This window comes from Acipenser ruthenus, chromosome 2 (assembly GCF_902713425.1).
Source record: "Acipenser ruthenus chromosome 2, fAciRut3.2 maternal haplotype, whole genome shotgun sequence".
NCBI classification, from domain to species: domain Eukaryota; kingdom Metazoa; phylum Chordata; class Actinopteri; order Acipenseriformes; family Acipenseridae; genus Acipenser; species Acipenser ruthenus.
In genome coordinates this window covers 61,243,840-61,261,591 of record NC_081190.1, presented here as the reverse complement: position 1 = coordinate 61,261,591, position 17,752 = coordinate 61,243,840, and the positions used below count along the sequence as shown (strand labels likewise).

The following is a 17,752-nucleotide window of genomic DNA, read 5'->3' as shown; positions in this document are numbered from 1 at the left end:
CAGAGTCATTTACAAATACATCTCACCCGAAAGACGGAGCACAAGGAGGTTAAGTGACCTGCTCAGGGTCACACAATGAGTCAGTGGCTGAGGTGGGATTTGAACCAGGGACCTCCTGGTTACAAGCCATTTCTTTAACCACTGGACCACACAGCCTCCTACATACCTCTCTGCAATAAACAGTGGCTGTCCAGCAAAGCACAGCGCGGCTCTGACAAACTCATTAACACAGTCATTCTGCGCTCTCTTTTTATTAAAGCGCATGTAAAAGCAGGATAAATGGATTGCTTGTCTCTCAGTTCTTTTTCTTGTTTTAGTTTAATGTGTTTCTTATTTTTCAGTATGTTCTTTTATTGTCAGCGCAAACATGAACCTCAGTGCAACAGTATTTGCAGGGCTATGTATCCTCTGCTGACTTACGTTTTCTCTCCATTCCTCATCTAGTAAAAATATTATATTTTTGTGTAAGTATTTCAATTTAGTTTTTGATCAAGCTAGTAGTTACCACGCCCAGCAATTGCCACAATAATCAAACTCTGATTGGCCAACATAATCAGGTGATAATGTGTTTGTGAAGTGACAGAGAACCACGTTTGAATGTTACTTGATCATCTGATGTCTAAACGTCTGTTGTATCCTAGGATATATAGTGTAGAGCTTCTTATTACAATGTCGGAGTCAAAATAAAACCCCATTTTAATCCAAATATTGTGTATTTTCTAGGGAAAATATTGAATAGACAAAAATCGGATATAAATCAGTAAAAACCGACGTCCACTTAAAAAACAAATCCTGTAATTTTTCAGTAAAATTCTGAATAAACCAGAAACGCGGAACACTACACATACTGTATCCCACCCATTCATTCTAGACTGACTGTAAATGGAAAACAATTGGAGTGTGCCGCAGGGCTGGTCAAACACTTTTTCTATGAGGAAACTTTACTGTTGGTGTGTTTTCCGTACATGGCTAAATAGGGATCCATGTGTATTTAATCTACATCGGTTTGATTCTTTAAATAGGTATGTTACATTATGTTGGTAGCAACTTATTAGGAGCCATTTTAGATGGTCTGACTTGGGGTACCATGGCATGGTACCAAGGCCCCCCATGACAATAGGCATCCTGACTGAAGATCCCCACCCAATGAATCCATAGAAATTGAGTATCCGAAGCAGATCACAAACTTCGGGTAATCGAGGCCATCTTTCTTTTTAACACAATCAAATCCAAACTGAATACACTCCTCACATTTTCATTTTTTTTTATTTTTTATATCTTTAGTGAGAGAGTTTGTTCAGTTGTACAAGTAAAAGTACTACTGAACAAGGGTGGAGAAAAATATATCAATCTAAAAAATCATACAGTGGAAGAAATCCTGCATTTATTTATTTAAGTAATAATACAAAAATGTTATAGTTATGAAGTGCATTAATATAGTTGCCTATTTTGTTCTCTTTATTGTTGACCCCTTTTTGTTGTATAATGGTACATATTGTTAGGGTGGGCACTCATGCAGGCAATAAAAATGTGCATTATAAATATCATATGGGAGATACTGAAATTGAAGAAGGGAACTCCTAAGACCTAGGAGTTTATGTTGACTCAGAAATGTCTTCACCTAGACAATGTGGGGAAGCTATAAAAAAAGCCAACAAGATGCTCGGATATATTGTGAGAAGTGTTGAATTTAAATCAAGGGAAGTAATGTTAAAACTTTACAATGCATTAGTAAGACCTCACCTAGAATATTGTGTTCAGTTCTGGTCACCTCGTTACAAAAAGGATATTGCTGCTCTAGAAAGAGTGCAAAGAAGAGCAACCAGAATTATCCCGGGTTTAAAAGGCATGTCACTAAAAGAATTGAATCTATTCAGTCTTGAACAAAGAAGACTACGCGGCGATCTGATTCAAACATTCAAAATCCTAAAAGGTATAGACAATGTCGACCCAGGGGACTTCTTTGACCTGAAAAAAGAAACAAGGACCAGGGGTCACAAATGGAGATTAGATAAAGAGGCATTCAGAACAGAAAATAGGAGGCACTTTTTTACACAGAGAATTGTGAGGGTCTGGAACCAACTCCCCAGTAATGTTGTTGAAGCTGACACCCTGTGATCCTTCAAGAAGCTGCTTGATGAGATTCTGGGATCAATAAGCTACTAACAGCCAAACGAGCAAGATGGGCTGAATGGCCTCCTCTCGTTTGTAAACTTTCTTATGTTCTTATGTTCTTAAGCTAACATCAGTGCTACATTCAAAATAACCCCAAGCACCTCACAGCAGCGTTTATGGAAGGGAATCAATCTCCCTGTCTGAGGAACGTTGCTTTGTCAGAGTCATTTTTTGTATGTGTTGCAGCCCCCAGTTTGGGAACCCTCGCTTTATGCACTTATCTTCAAGATCTGCTCCCTTTTTATACAATATGCCAGGGTACTTCAGATCATACCCTGAAACATAAAAAGAGAGCAGGTAAATCTAGTAAACCTGTAGTTGTGTGCCATGGAACAGGGGCTGTCATAACAAGGCCTCATCTGCAGTAATGTGTATCTATTTACCAAGGTATTTGGTTTTCAATTTCCATTGATACACATAAATTACTTACATTGAGGGCCACACTGGTCACAGTGTTTGACAGCATGTTATTTTAGGGTTTTTTGTTTTTTTTGTTACCACAATTTAGACCAAACTGAATTTGTCATGTGTGAATTGATCTGGGTACATGACACTTAGGAATACTTTAGAAAAAAACGAACAATTAATAAAGACGCTATTGGAAACCTGTCTTAAAATAACAGCTGCACTCTTTTATGTTGCTGCGATTTTCAATTGCCTGTGCTTAAATCTGGGCTTTCATGATTGTGCACGGCCCTAGACACAATACGTTGTTGAATGTGATGTGCTTCTACAAAATACAAGCGTATAAAGGGTATATAAAAACTGTCCCACAATCAGGTTACATTTTATACTTAAATATACAGTAAAACCTGCCAAGAGCGACCACTCATGGGAGTAAGCAAAAGTGGTCACTTGTAAGACGTGGGGAGTGTATTGTGTTGTATTACTGCGAGTGTGATTGTGTGTGTCTTTTACATTTCTCTCTCTCCTGGGTGTGTGGCGACTTTGCTCTGTCTTTGTTGTGTGTTTGCTTCGCTTGCTTGTTCTGTAGTTTATGTGCTGCGTGTGAGTGGTGTTGTGAATGGGCTGCCTCTGTCTTGTGTGGGATTGGGTGGGAGAACAGCGAGAGGGATAAGGACAGGGTCACATGTCAGTTTCTGCTAAAATATTTGCTTTTGCTGTAGATACAAAATTCGGTCGCACCAAACACGTTGCTCGCTTCCAATGTAAATCCACCTTAACGAACAGCTTTCTGCGCTTTCTACTTTATCTCGTTTATATTTCCCCAAAGGTAGCTTTAGCTCTTCGTACAATCCCCCCCCAAACCTGCATGTCAATGTTTCACTCTGGGACATTCTACTGCTATTATCTGCTATAATAGATTATAAGTGACATCTTCAAGCACTATTATAACTTGGGAAGCAAAGCAAAGAATTGAAAAGGAGGATATTTTTTCCCGCCAAACTGGAGTTTTTCTTATATATTTCTGAAGGAACAACTATAGGTTATCTCATTATGGGCCTAAAGGGTCAAATAAAATAAATAAAAATATGCATGGCAGTGTGCTAGCCTTTTGAATCGTTTAGTGTTTTTTTTTAAACTAATGCAACAGAAGTCTGGTAACCGCATGCACCCTTCAGCAGAATTGGGATTGTCAAACAAACATAATTGGGAGGCTGTGTGGTCCAGTGGTTAAAGAAAAGGGCTTGTAACCAGGAGGTCTCGGGTTCAAATCCCACTTCAGCCACTGACTCATTGTGTGACCCTGAGCAAGTCACTTAACCTCCTTGTGCTCCGTCTTTCGGGTGAGGCGTAATTATGACTCTGCAGCTGATGTATAGTTCACACACCCTAGTCTCTGCAAGTCGCCTTGGATAAATTTGTCTGCTAAATAAACAAATAATAATAATAATCCCTGTGTGTTTGCTTACTACACTACATTCCGTAACTTACCCTTCCGTGCACATCATTTGAAACCGGGATTTGCTGGTATGCCAGTTTCTGCGCATTCCATAAAGGTAGTTTCAGCTGCTGGCACTCAAGTTTCCTCCCTCCTTCGGAGCAAGCCTTGTTGTCACTCTGTGAATTACAGTTTAGCATTCATGCAACTCCCTGCAGTGCCAAGAGGTTATCCACAAGTGTTGCTAAGGGAAAGCAAAACAAATCATGTAAAAAGAAAATTGTGTTTTTGCTGATAAAGATTTATATTAAACACTTAAACTGGAAAGTATTGCAGCAACACCTATAAAATATGCAAAACCTTATGAATACTGTAACTTTGACTTCTTCCCTCCATAAGGCTGAATTTCATGTCAACATGACTTTTCACTTACAACTATATTATTATTAAACTGTAATTGTATTAGGATGTATGTGTTTTTTGTTTTTTTTTTAAGTTTGTTTTCCTTTTTGACCCTTGAGTGCATGAGACAGGCTGGCAGGTTTGCACAATAGGCACCTAAACAGCTATAATTTACACAGCAATATCTTTGCTTCCCTGCAGGTGATGTGTCACCCATCAGTATGTCTCCGATCAGCCAGTCACAGTTTATCCCACTTGGGGAGATCCTTTGCTTGGCCATCTCAGCAATGAACTCTGCAAGGAAACCGGTCACACAAGAGGCACTGATGGAGCACCTAGCAACCTATTTCCCAGGTACTGGTCTTAATTCACTTATAAAAAATGTAATAGTAGTAATAGCCCCCACAAAACATGTTTAAATAAATTAGAAAGTATAGTTGCCATTATTGTAAAAAGGTGTGTTGTCTTTATAAAACAAAATACATTATGTTACTGCAGTATGCTACAGTAAATGCAACAATTTACAGTAGTAATTTGCTGTAAATACTGCATTAAATTACAGTGAATTCAATTTATAGTACTACAAGTATGTAGGTTTTTATAGTGTTCTGTAGTATTTCCTGTTGCATACTTCAAAGTGGTAGTTATAGTATACTATGTGCTGTATTTTAATGCAATATATATATATATATATGTATATATATATATATATATATATATATATATATATATATATATATATATATATATATTAATTAATGCAATTTACATCAAATACTACTGTAAACTGTAGTATTTACTTCAGAAAACTGCATTTTAATAGTACCATAGTAAATTCTAAGGAAGAAAATTGCAGTGCATTTTATGAGCGATACTAACACTAATATTAGACTGATATACCTAAACAAGGGCATTTAGGTACAACAACACTAATGGGATTAGTTGCCATTGTGGACAAGCCATCTTAAGTTGAGTTCTCTCAATAATTGTTCTGAGAAGTCAGATTCTTTAAAGTGTTTACTATATGGATGTTCATGTTTGCAGTCAATTATGCATTCTTCGTTAGCATGGCTTTGAATGTGTGGGGCTTAGTACATTAAAAGCTGTGCTTTATGGGTGTGGGCAATTACTGTTCTGTGGGAAGAAGCTAGGAATGAATTTTGATATGGCTGTCCTGACCACACAAAAAAAGGATTTAGGCCTGTGATTTAAATCGTATTTGACCCCATAACTTAAAATGTATTTAGCCACTCTAAAATCTTAAAATTCTCTATTATAGAGCATACATAATTCTGTCGCATGTGCTAGTTTTTAGTTCTTATTGTTTACCAAAGCAGTGGCAGGTTCAAGTTTGTATTAGAAAGGTTCAGTTTTGTACAAGACCTTCTCCTAAAGGCGCACTGTTTAGGAAAAGGACATACTTAATATCCAAGAGGATATCCATGTAATGCATCAAATATTTGTAAGTTTCCATTAAACAATGAAACTGAGTACAAGAGTTATAAATCAGGAAAGCCTTTCTAGCCATTACGTTGCATGTTTTATTAGAAACCCAGCTGTCCTGTCCTAGGAAGCATGTCTGCTCATCTTCCTGTGCACATTGTGGCCCTATGCTGACAGCTGGCTTGTTTTGTTTATGTCTTGGGTGTTCCTTTTTAGTGCAGTCAGGGTGTTTCAGAAGATCTTCAGCCTTGGGGTCCAGACACCCTTCTCATGCAAGCATGAGGCACAGATAAGAGTTTTCTGTTCTGCCATTGAGCTCAATGCAATCACCATGACAGCACTGTGGTTCTTGCTACTCCAAAGCAATTCTTGCATTTTTTTTTAACAGTTGTTTTTCCAAGAAAGGATTTTGTTTAATAAATTATAAATCCTCTGTGTCTGTTTAGTCATTAAGCCCTGTTATCATATTTTTGTTACGTCTCCAATTTATATAATCTTGTGAAAGCACTCATATAATTTAACATACTAGTACAAAAATGAATTTACACCCACATGCCATATCATAGGTGATAGTTATATATACAGTGCTCCCCTGTTATAATGCGGTTTGTCGGGGTCCATAATTAGGAGCGTAATTTGTGTTTCGCCTTGTAATGAATATTGGCATTTTTGTTCCCGAAATCATTTACAATGCCCACAAGCCAAATTAATATTGTAGCGTACCATGGAAAATGAAGGAAGGCGACACACACAATTTGCAGGTACTTCAATTCCCGGTTTATTGGGACTATTATTCCCTGGGCCACACCAAAAACAACAGTCTCGCACTCTTACAGCAGCACATTCACACAGCACATTCCCTCTATGCTTTCATGTCCCCACCGCCCCGAATTTCACACACCAATCCTGGCTGAGGCAAGCTTACCGCTTCCCTGCTAACAAACAAACACAGACACACAAACAAACAACAGGATCCGTAGACCAGTCCTGCAACAGTGTAAATCCTGGGTCAATACAATATATACAGTATAATAGAAACTGCTATTCCACCAGTTTAAAGTTTACACCACTCTTATTTAAATTGTGTATTTTTTTATAGTAAACTGTAAATAAATAACACAGAAACCAAGTGCATTTATACACACTTGTATTGTTTCATACTTGTTTTGTAACATTAACAAACACTTTGTTTTTACTTTTAGAAAAAAAAAAATACAGTGCAAGCACGGGAGCTTTATAATTACAGTAATCCGATGTGTATCCGCCCATCGCATATCAGCCCTAACTGTTTATCCACGATGATCAATCGCTTCAGCAACGTTAGTTTATTATTGAACAGAGAAGATTAGTTCAGGAGGATTGTAGATCCCAAAATTTTCATACACTTTGTTGTATGCGCTCCGTGCGCAACCATTGCTGGTAGTGTCACGTGAGCTGTTCAGTGTGTTGATATGTAAATAAATCCTGTTCGCCTGCGGGGTGTATCAACTTCAACCTGTCGTTTCGAATGCCTGCCTGTCACTCAGGAGCGAATGCATGCACCAACATGGCAGATGGCTACTCTGTCACAAGCATTAATACCCTGTACCTTTCTAAACAAGGGATTTAGGGGAGCTCTGTAATAACAGCTCAATCTCAAAACAGTAATTGTGTGAATATAGTAATTGCTACAGCGGTGTAATGGTATTTAAAACAGGATTCATTTATCTGCCTTTTTACATATCAGCCCTTACTCTGGTCCCACCACAGTCGGATACACGACGGATTGAAAACAATAAAACAAAATCACAATGTTGTAGGTTTTCTTTTCTTTTCTTTTTTTAGTTTCTATTACAATTTACCCTAGCGTAATTCACAATAACATCACCAGGATCACTTAAACTATCTGGAACGTTCACCCAACGTTTGCAAGTCAAATTGCATTATGTTATAACCGATTCCGCACTGTAACAGGTTGCATTATAACAGGGTAGCACCAGTGCTTAATTTGTAAAGAAAGAGGTACCAGGACGCAAGCAATGACAATACTACCGGCCATATACAAAGTATTAGTACGGGCAGAAAAATTAATTAAAGGCAACCACAGGACAAATAATTTAAAAAAGCCTGTATACATGTTTTGTTATGTTTTTAAACAAATTAAAAGGCATTCAGAGTACTCCAGAAGGATGACATTGATTAAAAAAAATAAAATAAATAAGCACCCCAACACGAACATTGGTTTGACCCATGGTCTGCACTATTATCAGCGATGTGTGTGCAACAGAAGCCGCTGGTAGATTACAAAAACGATTAATTAAACATAGGCTACGTAGTTGTTATCTTAGTATGTTTTTATTCTCTAGTAATTAATTTATATTCATTGAAAAAGGCAAGAGAGAACCAGATTTGTTATTATTTTTATTGTTTTGGTTTTATATAATATAGCAAGCTAATGTTCCTATTGAAGTAGGCTACAATATTTGTTTTTCATTAAAAAGTTGTTGTTGTTCTTTGTTGAAATTAATGTTCAGCTTTCATATTTTGTTGTGTACTACTCATGTAAGCAAACCAAGTAGTGTAAGAAGCTGCTTGTATCCTTCATGACGTTTTTCAAATCAAGTAAGCTTATTTGTGTATAAAAAACGACAATAGAGTTGCAGCCAGTGTCACCTTACTTAAAGGCACTAAAGCTGAAATCGTAAAGTAATTTAAAGTAGGCTACAAACATGGCAGTGGACTGACTCTCGTTAGCATACACGCAAGAACTTGCAGACTTAATGCAATTGTGTTGAGAATTTAAAAAGAAAGCATTTTATGAGATTTTTAACTAGAGGTACCGGGGCTATGACTCTGCATGCCCAGAGGTTCCGGGGCTGTGCCCTGGCACAAGTTAAGCACAGTATATAATTAAAATATATTTTATGAAAACTCCTTAATCTCCCCACATTTTTTGAGTCATCAGAATTTGTCAGTATGAAGAAACACGTTAAATAAGTACTAAATCATTTTTTTTACGGTTAAGCGCTACTTAAAATACCAGATACCAAATTACCAGATGTTAAGAATTTATGAGGTTTAATGGATGCTGACCAATTTGTTTAAATGTGGTACTGTAAATGGTCAGACAGCTACAACATTGCTAAGGTGCAGTTCACAAAATTCCTGATTCCACTGTTTCTGCCTTCAGCCCCCCAAAATAGGTCTTAAATTTAAGTCAAGGTTTAAAAGATCTTTTAGGTATCCTAGGCCCACCCATTCTTTAAACCAGGCTTCCGAACATTTCTAAAACTATAATAGTCTTGACTGTTTAATCACCATTATTAAGGGACATAAACCTTTTTAAGGACATTTCCAGCTAAAAAAAAGTAAAGTATACATAATTGTTGTAACATTTGAACAGTTTTGCAGCTCAAATCCTTTTTTTATTATCATTGTTCTTTTGTTTTTGTAATCATTATTCCTATGCGTTTTAAGTGAGTTTTACTTTTATGTATATGGGTATAATAAATTAAACATTTTATGAACTGTTTTCTAAAAGATTTAATTAAGCACCCTCCTAATATTTTCTTAGGCTTTAACAGCTCATTTCTGATTTTCAATGTTACGGAAATTCTTTCTGCAAAATCTGCAAAACGGTATTCTTCACTTTGATCTGTGACCTACAGTAATATGGCAACCATATTGTTGATTGACGTTATGGTTTCCGCATGATAAAAAGGCAACACATTTGAGTTATTGGCTTTATATTCTGTACACAACTGTATACTGTAGGTCACGTTCATTTTATTTAGGTAGTGTGAGGTTTCTTGGCAGGGCAACGATGGGTAGAATCATACTTACAAAGTAAGAAGTCCAGACGCCCTTTTTCTGAAGAGGTCTTGGTGTTTATAAATCACACATTCTGTTATGTCATCCTCACAATTGGCTGTAAAAGCCACATTCTGGTACAGAAACCTGCTTTGTCGTGCAGTACGTTAGTTTATTATCTGCTATTTTTAAAATGTATTCAGATACTATTCATTAACTGTGTTTCCAACTGCAACTCAATTCACTTTATTACCACACCCACTATGCATGTTCCTTCTGTTCGAAATAAATAAAAAAAAATCATACATTGGAAGAAATCCTGCATTTATTTATTTGGAACTAGTCATTCTCCAAACCTTAAAAATGTAGCGCTTGAATTTTATGTAGGAGATTGTTACAGTTGAAAGGGCGTTATTTTGAGAGAAAAATAAATTGAACCCATATGAAGTACTGCTTTAAATACATTAACTTGGCACAAACCAAAGGCTTTTCATTGAAGTGATTCTGACCTACTCGAAAACAGTTTAAGTACAGTAACATTGTCCATAGAGTTCCAGAAAAAAAAAATATAATAGGTTTCCATGTTAACAATGCAAATAATTACCTTATACATGTGCCGACCTGAAGCTACATATTTTTCAGACATTTTGCCAGTTGTGTTCCTCATTTATTTTTTAATAGAAATGTAAGATTATATCTATGGTTTGTTTTTACAGTTTATTGTGGTATGATAACTCATGAAAACCCAAATGGAACACTAGTAATTTAACCTGCTTGTGGGAGTAACACAGTACAACACTCTGAAAGCATGAAAAGTGAAATAAATAAAGATTATAATCAATTTGCAATGAAAAACAACACAGTGATACTAAAAAGAATAATCATTAAGCGCGATCAATAAATGTGGAACCACACTGGTTACTTGCTCACAAAAAATCTTGGGGGGGGGGGGGGGGGGGGAGAGACTGCCTTGTGTTTTCTACAGGACAATTCCATCCTTCATTTAAACTCACCATTTACTTTATCATATAATTTTTTTTATTTTTTTTATTTTTTATTATTAATAATTTAGTCGTTGCCAATTAGTTTTTACTATACGGGGTGAATGACTGAATAAAAGGGCACTGTTTTGTATCCTGTCTGGCTCATACAGCAAGTATAGTGGAGCGTGACTTCACGGCGGAATCCTGATGCTCTGAAGGGAAACTGGAAACTGGAAACTCTGGAGCAGCGAGTCGGGGAGACAGTGCGGCAACCCCAGCGTGAGACACACAGACCCGGTGGTGCAAGCAAGCCACGCACCGGTTATTTACTTGTCACTATCTTAGATAGTTAGCTTAGCGGGACTGAGTCTTCCCACAGTGTGTAAAAGAGGATATTGAGCAGTGCCTGTTTCTCGGGGCTTCCACCGCTAGAGGGAGTAACGAGCTGCTGTTAAAAACCTGCACACTTTATTTTGTAGCTTTTCCTTAACCCTTAGCAGTCCATTAATTCAGCAATAAATGCACAGTTTATTTTAGATGCGCTGTTTAAAAGTATTTTTTCACAGGTTTAAAAGGCACTGCATATCAACAGGACACTCAGTACTGCATCTCCAGCCCCGCCCCACCCCTTGTTCGCTGTATTTTTCACATACCTCTTCATAGTCTTACATACTGATATATGATCACCTGATCACTCGTTTTATCACCAAACTCCTCAATAATGCAATCCAAGTCATTATTGTATTACTATAACATCTCGAAAAACTATGCAAATGTCTGTGATATTATTATTTGTTTATTTAGCAGACGCCTTTATCCAAGGTGAATTACAGAGACTAGGGTGTGTGAACTATGCATCAGCTGCAGAGTCACTTACAATTACGTCTCACCCGAAAGACGGAGCACAAGGAGGTTCCCTCCTTCCCCACCCATACCCTGTCCTCTGCTCACTCCCTCCCCACCATCCTCTGCAACCCCTACTATTCCACCCTCCTCTTCCTCCTTCTTGCCCCTCTCGGACTCCAATCTGTACTCACTGCCCAAGAGCCATAAACCCACCATGTGTGTGCTCCTTTCCCACCTCTGACTCCGACATTTCCTCCCGTATCTCTACCTGTCTCTCGGCCATTATTATTATTATTATTATTATTATTATTATTATTATTATTATTATTATTATTATTATTATTTGTTTATTTAGCAGACGCCTTTACCCAAGGCAACTTACAGAGACTAGGGTGTGTGAACTATGCATCAGCTGCTGACTCACTTACAATTACGTCTCACCTGAAAGACGGAGCACAAGGAGGTTAAGTGACTTGCTCAGGGTCACACAATGAGTCAGTGGCTGAGGTGGGATTTGAACCGGGGACCTCATGGTTACAAGCCCTTTTCTTTAACCACTGGACCACACAGCCTCCTATTCTTTGAGCGCTGGATGCGGAAGCAGCTATCTTGTTTGTTTGTGTCTGTGTTATCTCTGTGGTGCCGGGGCTATGTGTATTGCTCAGATCCGCCCCCTTTTTTTCCCAGCTTCTCTCGGCTCCTATCGGTCTCACTCGGCCATTGAAAGGTTTTCTCGGCTTTTTCCAGAGAAAAAATGAATAGAAATCTGTGCTTGACTTCTTTTTGATGATATCGGACCAGAAAGGGAAAATTATAATGTCGGACCTGGTCCGACATAGGACTGCAAAGGGTTAAAGTGTTTTGTTTTCCTTTTTCCTTTCGCCTTTTACTTATTTGGTTTGTGATTTATGAAGACAGGGCACAATACAATTGCTGTTAGAGTACCCCCGAACTGTCACAGAAGCACCTGCCAACTGAGCATGGACTAATAAATCTGGGCGCCTGTGCCGGCGTTTCATATTTGAGTTTTGTGTCTGCCTTGTGTTTTCCCACACCCTTCCACAACTGTGTATATATAAAGGGTTGTTAACAGTCAGTCAACTATTTAACCTAAAGATATAATGAGTATTAATTTTTATAATAGATTATCACTTGCAACCAATTGTCATAACTATGATAGTGGGTACGGTATGTATTTAAGGTCTGAGATGCACATTTCATGTACTGCTGTGATGAAGACATATTGTTGAAACGCATAAGCTAATGTTTGTAAGAATAAAAACTTTGTTTTGTTGAAACTTTGATTATGGACCTGGATTTTTGGGAGTTGCCATCTTTTTAGTTTCTGTGCCTTAATGGCTGGAACGGTTCTTTTTTTTTATACATTTTTTCCCAGGACACCCCGGTTGAGAAAAGTTTGTAAACGTTCTTTTAGCGCTGGTACACACATCCTTCTAATATATATATATATATCAAACATTTTGTCTGCTAATATAATAATTTCTCAAAATATAATATAAATCTTAATTCTCAACGTTCATTACAATACGTTACAGAAAACTCTGAATGTGTTTTTATTTTTGTTAAAACGATGTACTCGTCAACGTAGTACCAGCAAAATTGGCAAATGACAGATCTATTAACACATATTATACGCTAATTCTTATACACTACACCGTCTTCACATGCTAGGTGTCATGTAGGAACAAAAAAAAAAAACTGCCTTTTATGAGGCTCTCACCCCCCACTACAGAACAGGTCGATTTCCCAGACACTGGTTTAACTTCTCCTGTTATAAAATTTTCATTTTACAGCTGCTCAGGTACTGTAATGATGTACCAACAACATGCTTACTGATAATGCTACTTTGATGAATGACATAGACATACATAGTACTAATCAAACAACAGTTTTACTGTTCTATGTGATTAAAAGCCTCAACTACACAGCAGGATCAAAGTGCTTACATTATTTGTTAAGTTATACAATCATAAGTTGGACCATAAAAAATAGGAACACCTGCCATAACATTGTTAATAGGATGTAGATCACTATTGTCATTTAAGAAGTTTAAATTGTTCTGGGGGGGACATGTTTCCATTACTCAATGACTAATTCCTCCAGGGAAGTTTGGGGTGAAAATCTACATCAAAGCTGGTTCATCGCTTTTGAGATGGCTCTTCAAAGAGAATACATACAGTTACCATAGCAGTCTGCTGAAAGACGTTGATTTTCAGTGTTGCATCACGCTTGTATAGCTAAAAGGACATTATGATGTAATGGCAAGTAATACTATACCCATACTTGTTTGGGCAAAAGGGGACGATGGAATGTTTTTTAAGGGGGGTTTGAGTTGAAGTCTGAGGGAAAAATATCCCAGAGTTCCTATCACTGTCCCACTGTGTTATCCTCCAGGCAGGCTTGGCCAGCAGGTGCTAGGAGGTGTCTGTAAGAAAGGGAGTAGCAGGGAGACTATTCATTCCCTACAATATGACAATGGTCATGATTCTTAAATACACTAAGCTGCCAAAAGAGAATTTGAACTGGCCTTAGCTTTATGAATCCCACCCCGATCCCTTGGTAAAATAGAGGCGTCTATCAGATATCCTGAATTGCCAGAAAAAAAATGATGCCCTAAAGGTCAACTGACCAGAGCCGTTTGAACCAAGCCTGCTCCTAAACATCAGCCGGAAGCAAGTATCAGTGGCTTATTAAAATGTGAAATTCGCAGAACAGATTTTTACAAACCGATAATAATTAAGGTACATAATAAATGTACTACTGCTCACATTTGTATATTCTAAATAGTGTTGTACATATTGTCTCGAAAGCACTGACGTAACATATTTTGGCTGTAAAACTAGAACTGCAATACATTTTACATTTGTTCACTTTTTTTTTTTTTTTTACTTTGGTGAGATGTGATTACTCTCTGTCAAGCCCCTAATATCCAACAGTTAGTATAGTCAGAACACAAATCACATCTTTTGCTACCAAGGCCAGGCCTTGCAGTTTGTGATCCATGTTAGAGTTCAAGTTCAGTGGTACATTTATTCTTGTGAAGAAGTTGGCGTATATACTATTTAGCTATTCAATACTTTTAGGCTTAGATGTTTGCTAATGAATGACTTTGTTACTTGTACAAAGGTGGTATTAAATATTACTGTATTGTACTGTATTATTACTAGACTAACAACTCTGCGCTTTGTTTCAGGTGTACCCACGCCCAGCCCAGAAATTCTACGACATACGCTGAACATGCTAGTCAGGGAAAGAAAGATTTACCCGACTCCAGAAGGTTACTTCATTGTTACTCCACAGACTTATTTTATAACTCCTTCTCTTATAAGAACCAATAGTAAATGGTACCATTTGGACGAGCGGATACCTGACCGACCACAGCAATGTACCTCTCCCCAGTCTGGAACTGTTACACCATCCACCTCAGGCTGTGTGAGGGAGCGGGTCCACCACAAAAACCACTGCGACTCTTACAACTGTTACCGGGACGACATGAACAGTATGCATGCCTCCACCCTCCAGAGAAAGTCCCCCAAGGACTGCAAAGACTCCTACTGCCCCCCTTCCCTGTACCAACCACCTGCTACTGAAAAGAGCAAGAGCACGATCAACTTCTCGTATAAGACTGACACGCTGAGCAAACACAAGGAAGGCGGCATTAGTGGGGAGAAGCAGGCCAAGAAGTTTGGTCTAAAGTTGTTCAGGCTGAGTTTCAAAAAAGACAAGACGAAACACCTGGCCACCTTCTCGGCCCAGTTCCCCCCAGAGGAGTGGCCCCTGAGAGACGAGGATACACCTACCACAGTTCCCAAGGATGTGGAGATGGAAATTATCCGTCACATTAACCCCGACCTAACTGTGGAGAATGTCATGAGGCACACAGCGCTGATGAAGAGACTGGAGGAGGAGAAGGCGCAGAGAAGCAAAGCAGGATCCTCAGCTCAGCACAGCAGCAGAAGCAAGAGAAGCCGGGGCCACCGGAAAGCCCACGGTAAATCCCGGTCACACAGTAAAACCGGGGCATCCAAAGGAGATCCCTCAGAGAGCTCTCATTGGGACCTAGCCGGTGAACGGGATTATGAATTTTATAGCTCCTCCCTCGTCAGGTCCCCGCGTGAAGGAAGTTTTTTAGTGGAGCGTAACAGGGAGAATTTTATTGTACACAGCAACCCCAATATTGTTGAGTCTCACTTCCCAGTCACGCCTGAATGGGATGTGTCAGGAGAGCTTGCAAAAAGGAGGACTGAAATGCCCTTCCCTGAACCGTCCAGAGGAACCTCGCACTCCAAGGTCCATCGCAGCCAGAGTCACACCCAGGACAGAAAGTCTCGGAATGAAAGGTCTGACAAAGCCAAGGAAAGGTCCCGCTCCATGGACAACTCCAAGGGCCCACTTGGGGCTGCTTCTGTAGGCACAGCAGAGGACCAAGAAGGCTGCAACCCAGATGACAGAGGACACGATCATTACTATGTTGATGATGGCACATTGAGACCTTCCCAGGCTTACCACTATCAAAGAATTTTGCTTTCTGCTGCTAACATTAATGCTGAGGCTTGTGTGCCTGATATAGTTAAGGGGAACTTGGAAGACCCTGCAGTCTATAGTCCACTGGAACACAGCAAACCCAGAGACAGTTTACCGGCCAACAGCAAGCTCAAACCTTGCTCCCCAAAGCCAACAGCAGACGATTACATTCAGTGCAATGCATCAAACGAAACCGTCCTTACAGCTCCCTCTCCTTTAAGGAAATATGACCATGACACCTTGACCTTGTCAGACGGAGTCAAAAAAGTTTTCCCGATTGACCGGCAGACCCCCACCCCCACCCCCACCAGAGACTCCTGTGAGTTCCAAGAGGACACTACTACAAAGGGACAAAACGGCATCAGTTTACAGGTGCCCAGCCCGATGCCAGAAATAATACCAAATGGCCGTTTGATACACCAACACAATGCCGAGTCCACCACCAGTGACAAAAGGAAAGAGATTTTTAGCAAGGACACTTTGTTCAAACCTCCCCACAATGCATTGACTGTTGGTTATGTAGAAAACAGCTACCCAAAATCTGGTACACTGCGGAAATCAGCAGAGGTTCTCAACAACGGTGAGCATTTTGAGCTGCCTAGCCAGCTCTCTGTTTCACCCAGCACCTTGGCACCACAGGGATCCACGCAGCCACCTGGGGGCCAGGAAGCCAGTTTTGACTATTACAATGTGTCGGACGATGACGACTCAGATGAGGCGACGCACAAAAACACAGAGGAGGAGAAGATCAAGGAGGACGGTGGGACCATGCAGTGGCTACTTGAGCGAGAAAAAGAAAGGGATTTACAGCGGAAGTTTGAGAAGAACCTCACCCTTCTAAGCCCAAAGGAAAGTGACAACAATAACAGCCAAAAGTCTGCACATTCTGCCCGTCTTGACAGCATGGACAGCAGCAGCATTACGGTAGACAGTGGATTTAACTCTCCACGGTAAGACGAGTACAGTCAACTATGTTTACATGAAAGAGGCTTATCTTTTTGGGAGTGGGGTCTGTCACTAAAACTCTTTCCTCCTTGGAAACTGCTTTACTTAAAACTTCATGTTCTATATAAAACAAAACAGTTGAAGTTGAAGAATTATAGAGAGGCTGTGGTATCCCCATAGGGCAAATTAAAATAGCCTATATAAAGTGGTTAGCTCCACAATCCAAGTCCTTTAATTAGTGCTGCTGCGTTAGGAATTAAGTGCCCTGCACAGGTGTTGGCATAGATTGTTGAACATCACATTTTTTAAATGGGTGGTTCCTTTGTAACCACACCCCTAGCCCCCTATACAGTCCCTTGCAACTCAATTTCTGGTTGTCAAGTACATTAACAAGGAGGAAACGGTCATTTTTACCTAAAGTAACTCAACCATTCATGTAAGCCTAGTATTTTTTATTAAACATTTATATATAAAACTGATTTATTGCATTTAAACTGTCCTGCTTTAAAGTCAGTCCCCAAATTGAGTGCCCCTGAACCTCATTCTGACCAGGTGTACCATCAGAAAGTGCCCTTCCTGCTGAAAAATTGAATTGCACAAGGTTCCATAAATTTGCATATTTGTGCTGTTACATGAAATCTTTGATGGCAGACCATTCACTGCAAACTAGATGAACACATTATTTGCTAGGGAGAAAAAGGGAAAAGTTACAGAAGTTGTGCCATCACAAAACTTATCAGGTCTTTATGACCTGCCCATCAGGCTACTGTAGTTCAATTAA

General features: G+C 39.1%; 1 protein-coding gene across 3 annotated transcripts in view; it reads left to right on the top strand.

Annotated features, from left to right (window-relative positions):
• The window catches only part of LOC117409540 (storkhead-box protein 2-like), a 122,386-nt gene that overhangs the window by 86,266 nt on the left and 18,368 nt on the right, over window positions 1-17,752 (top strand). For all 3 annotated transcript variants that reach the window (XM_034015747.3, XM_034015748.3, XM_034015752.3), the window contains exons 2-3: window positions 4,622-4,774; window positions 14,696-16,976. In XM_034015747.3, coding sequence (XP_033871638.2) covers window positions 4,622-4,774; window positions 14,696-16,976 — 2,434 coding nt within the window. The remainder of the gene's footprint in view (window positions 1-4,621; window positions 4,775-14,695; window positions 16,977-17,752) is intronic.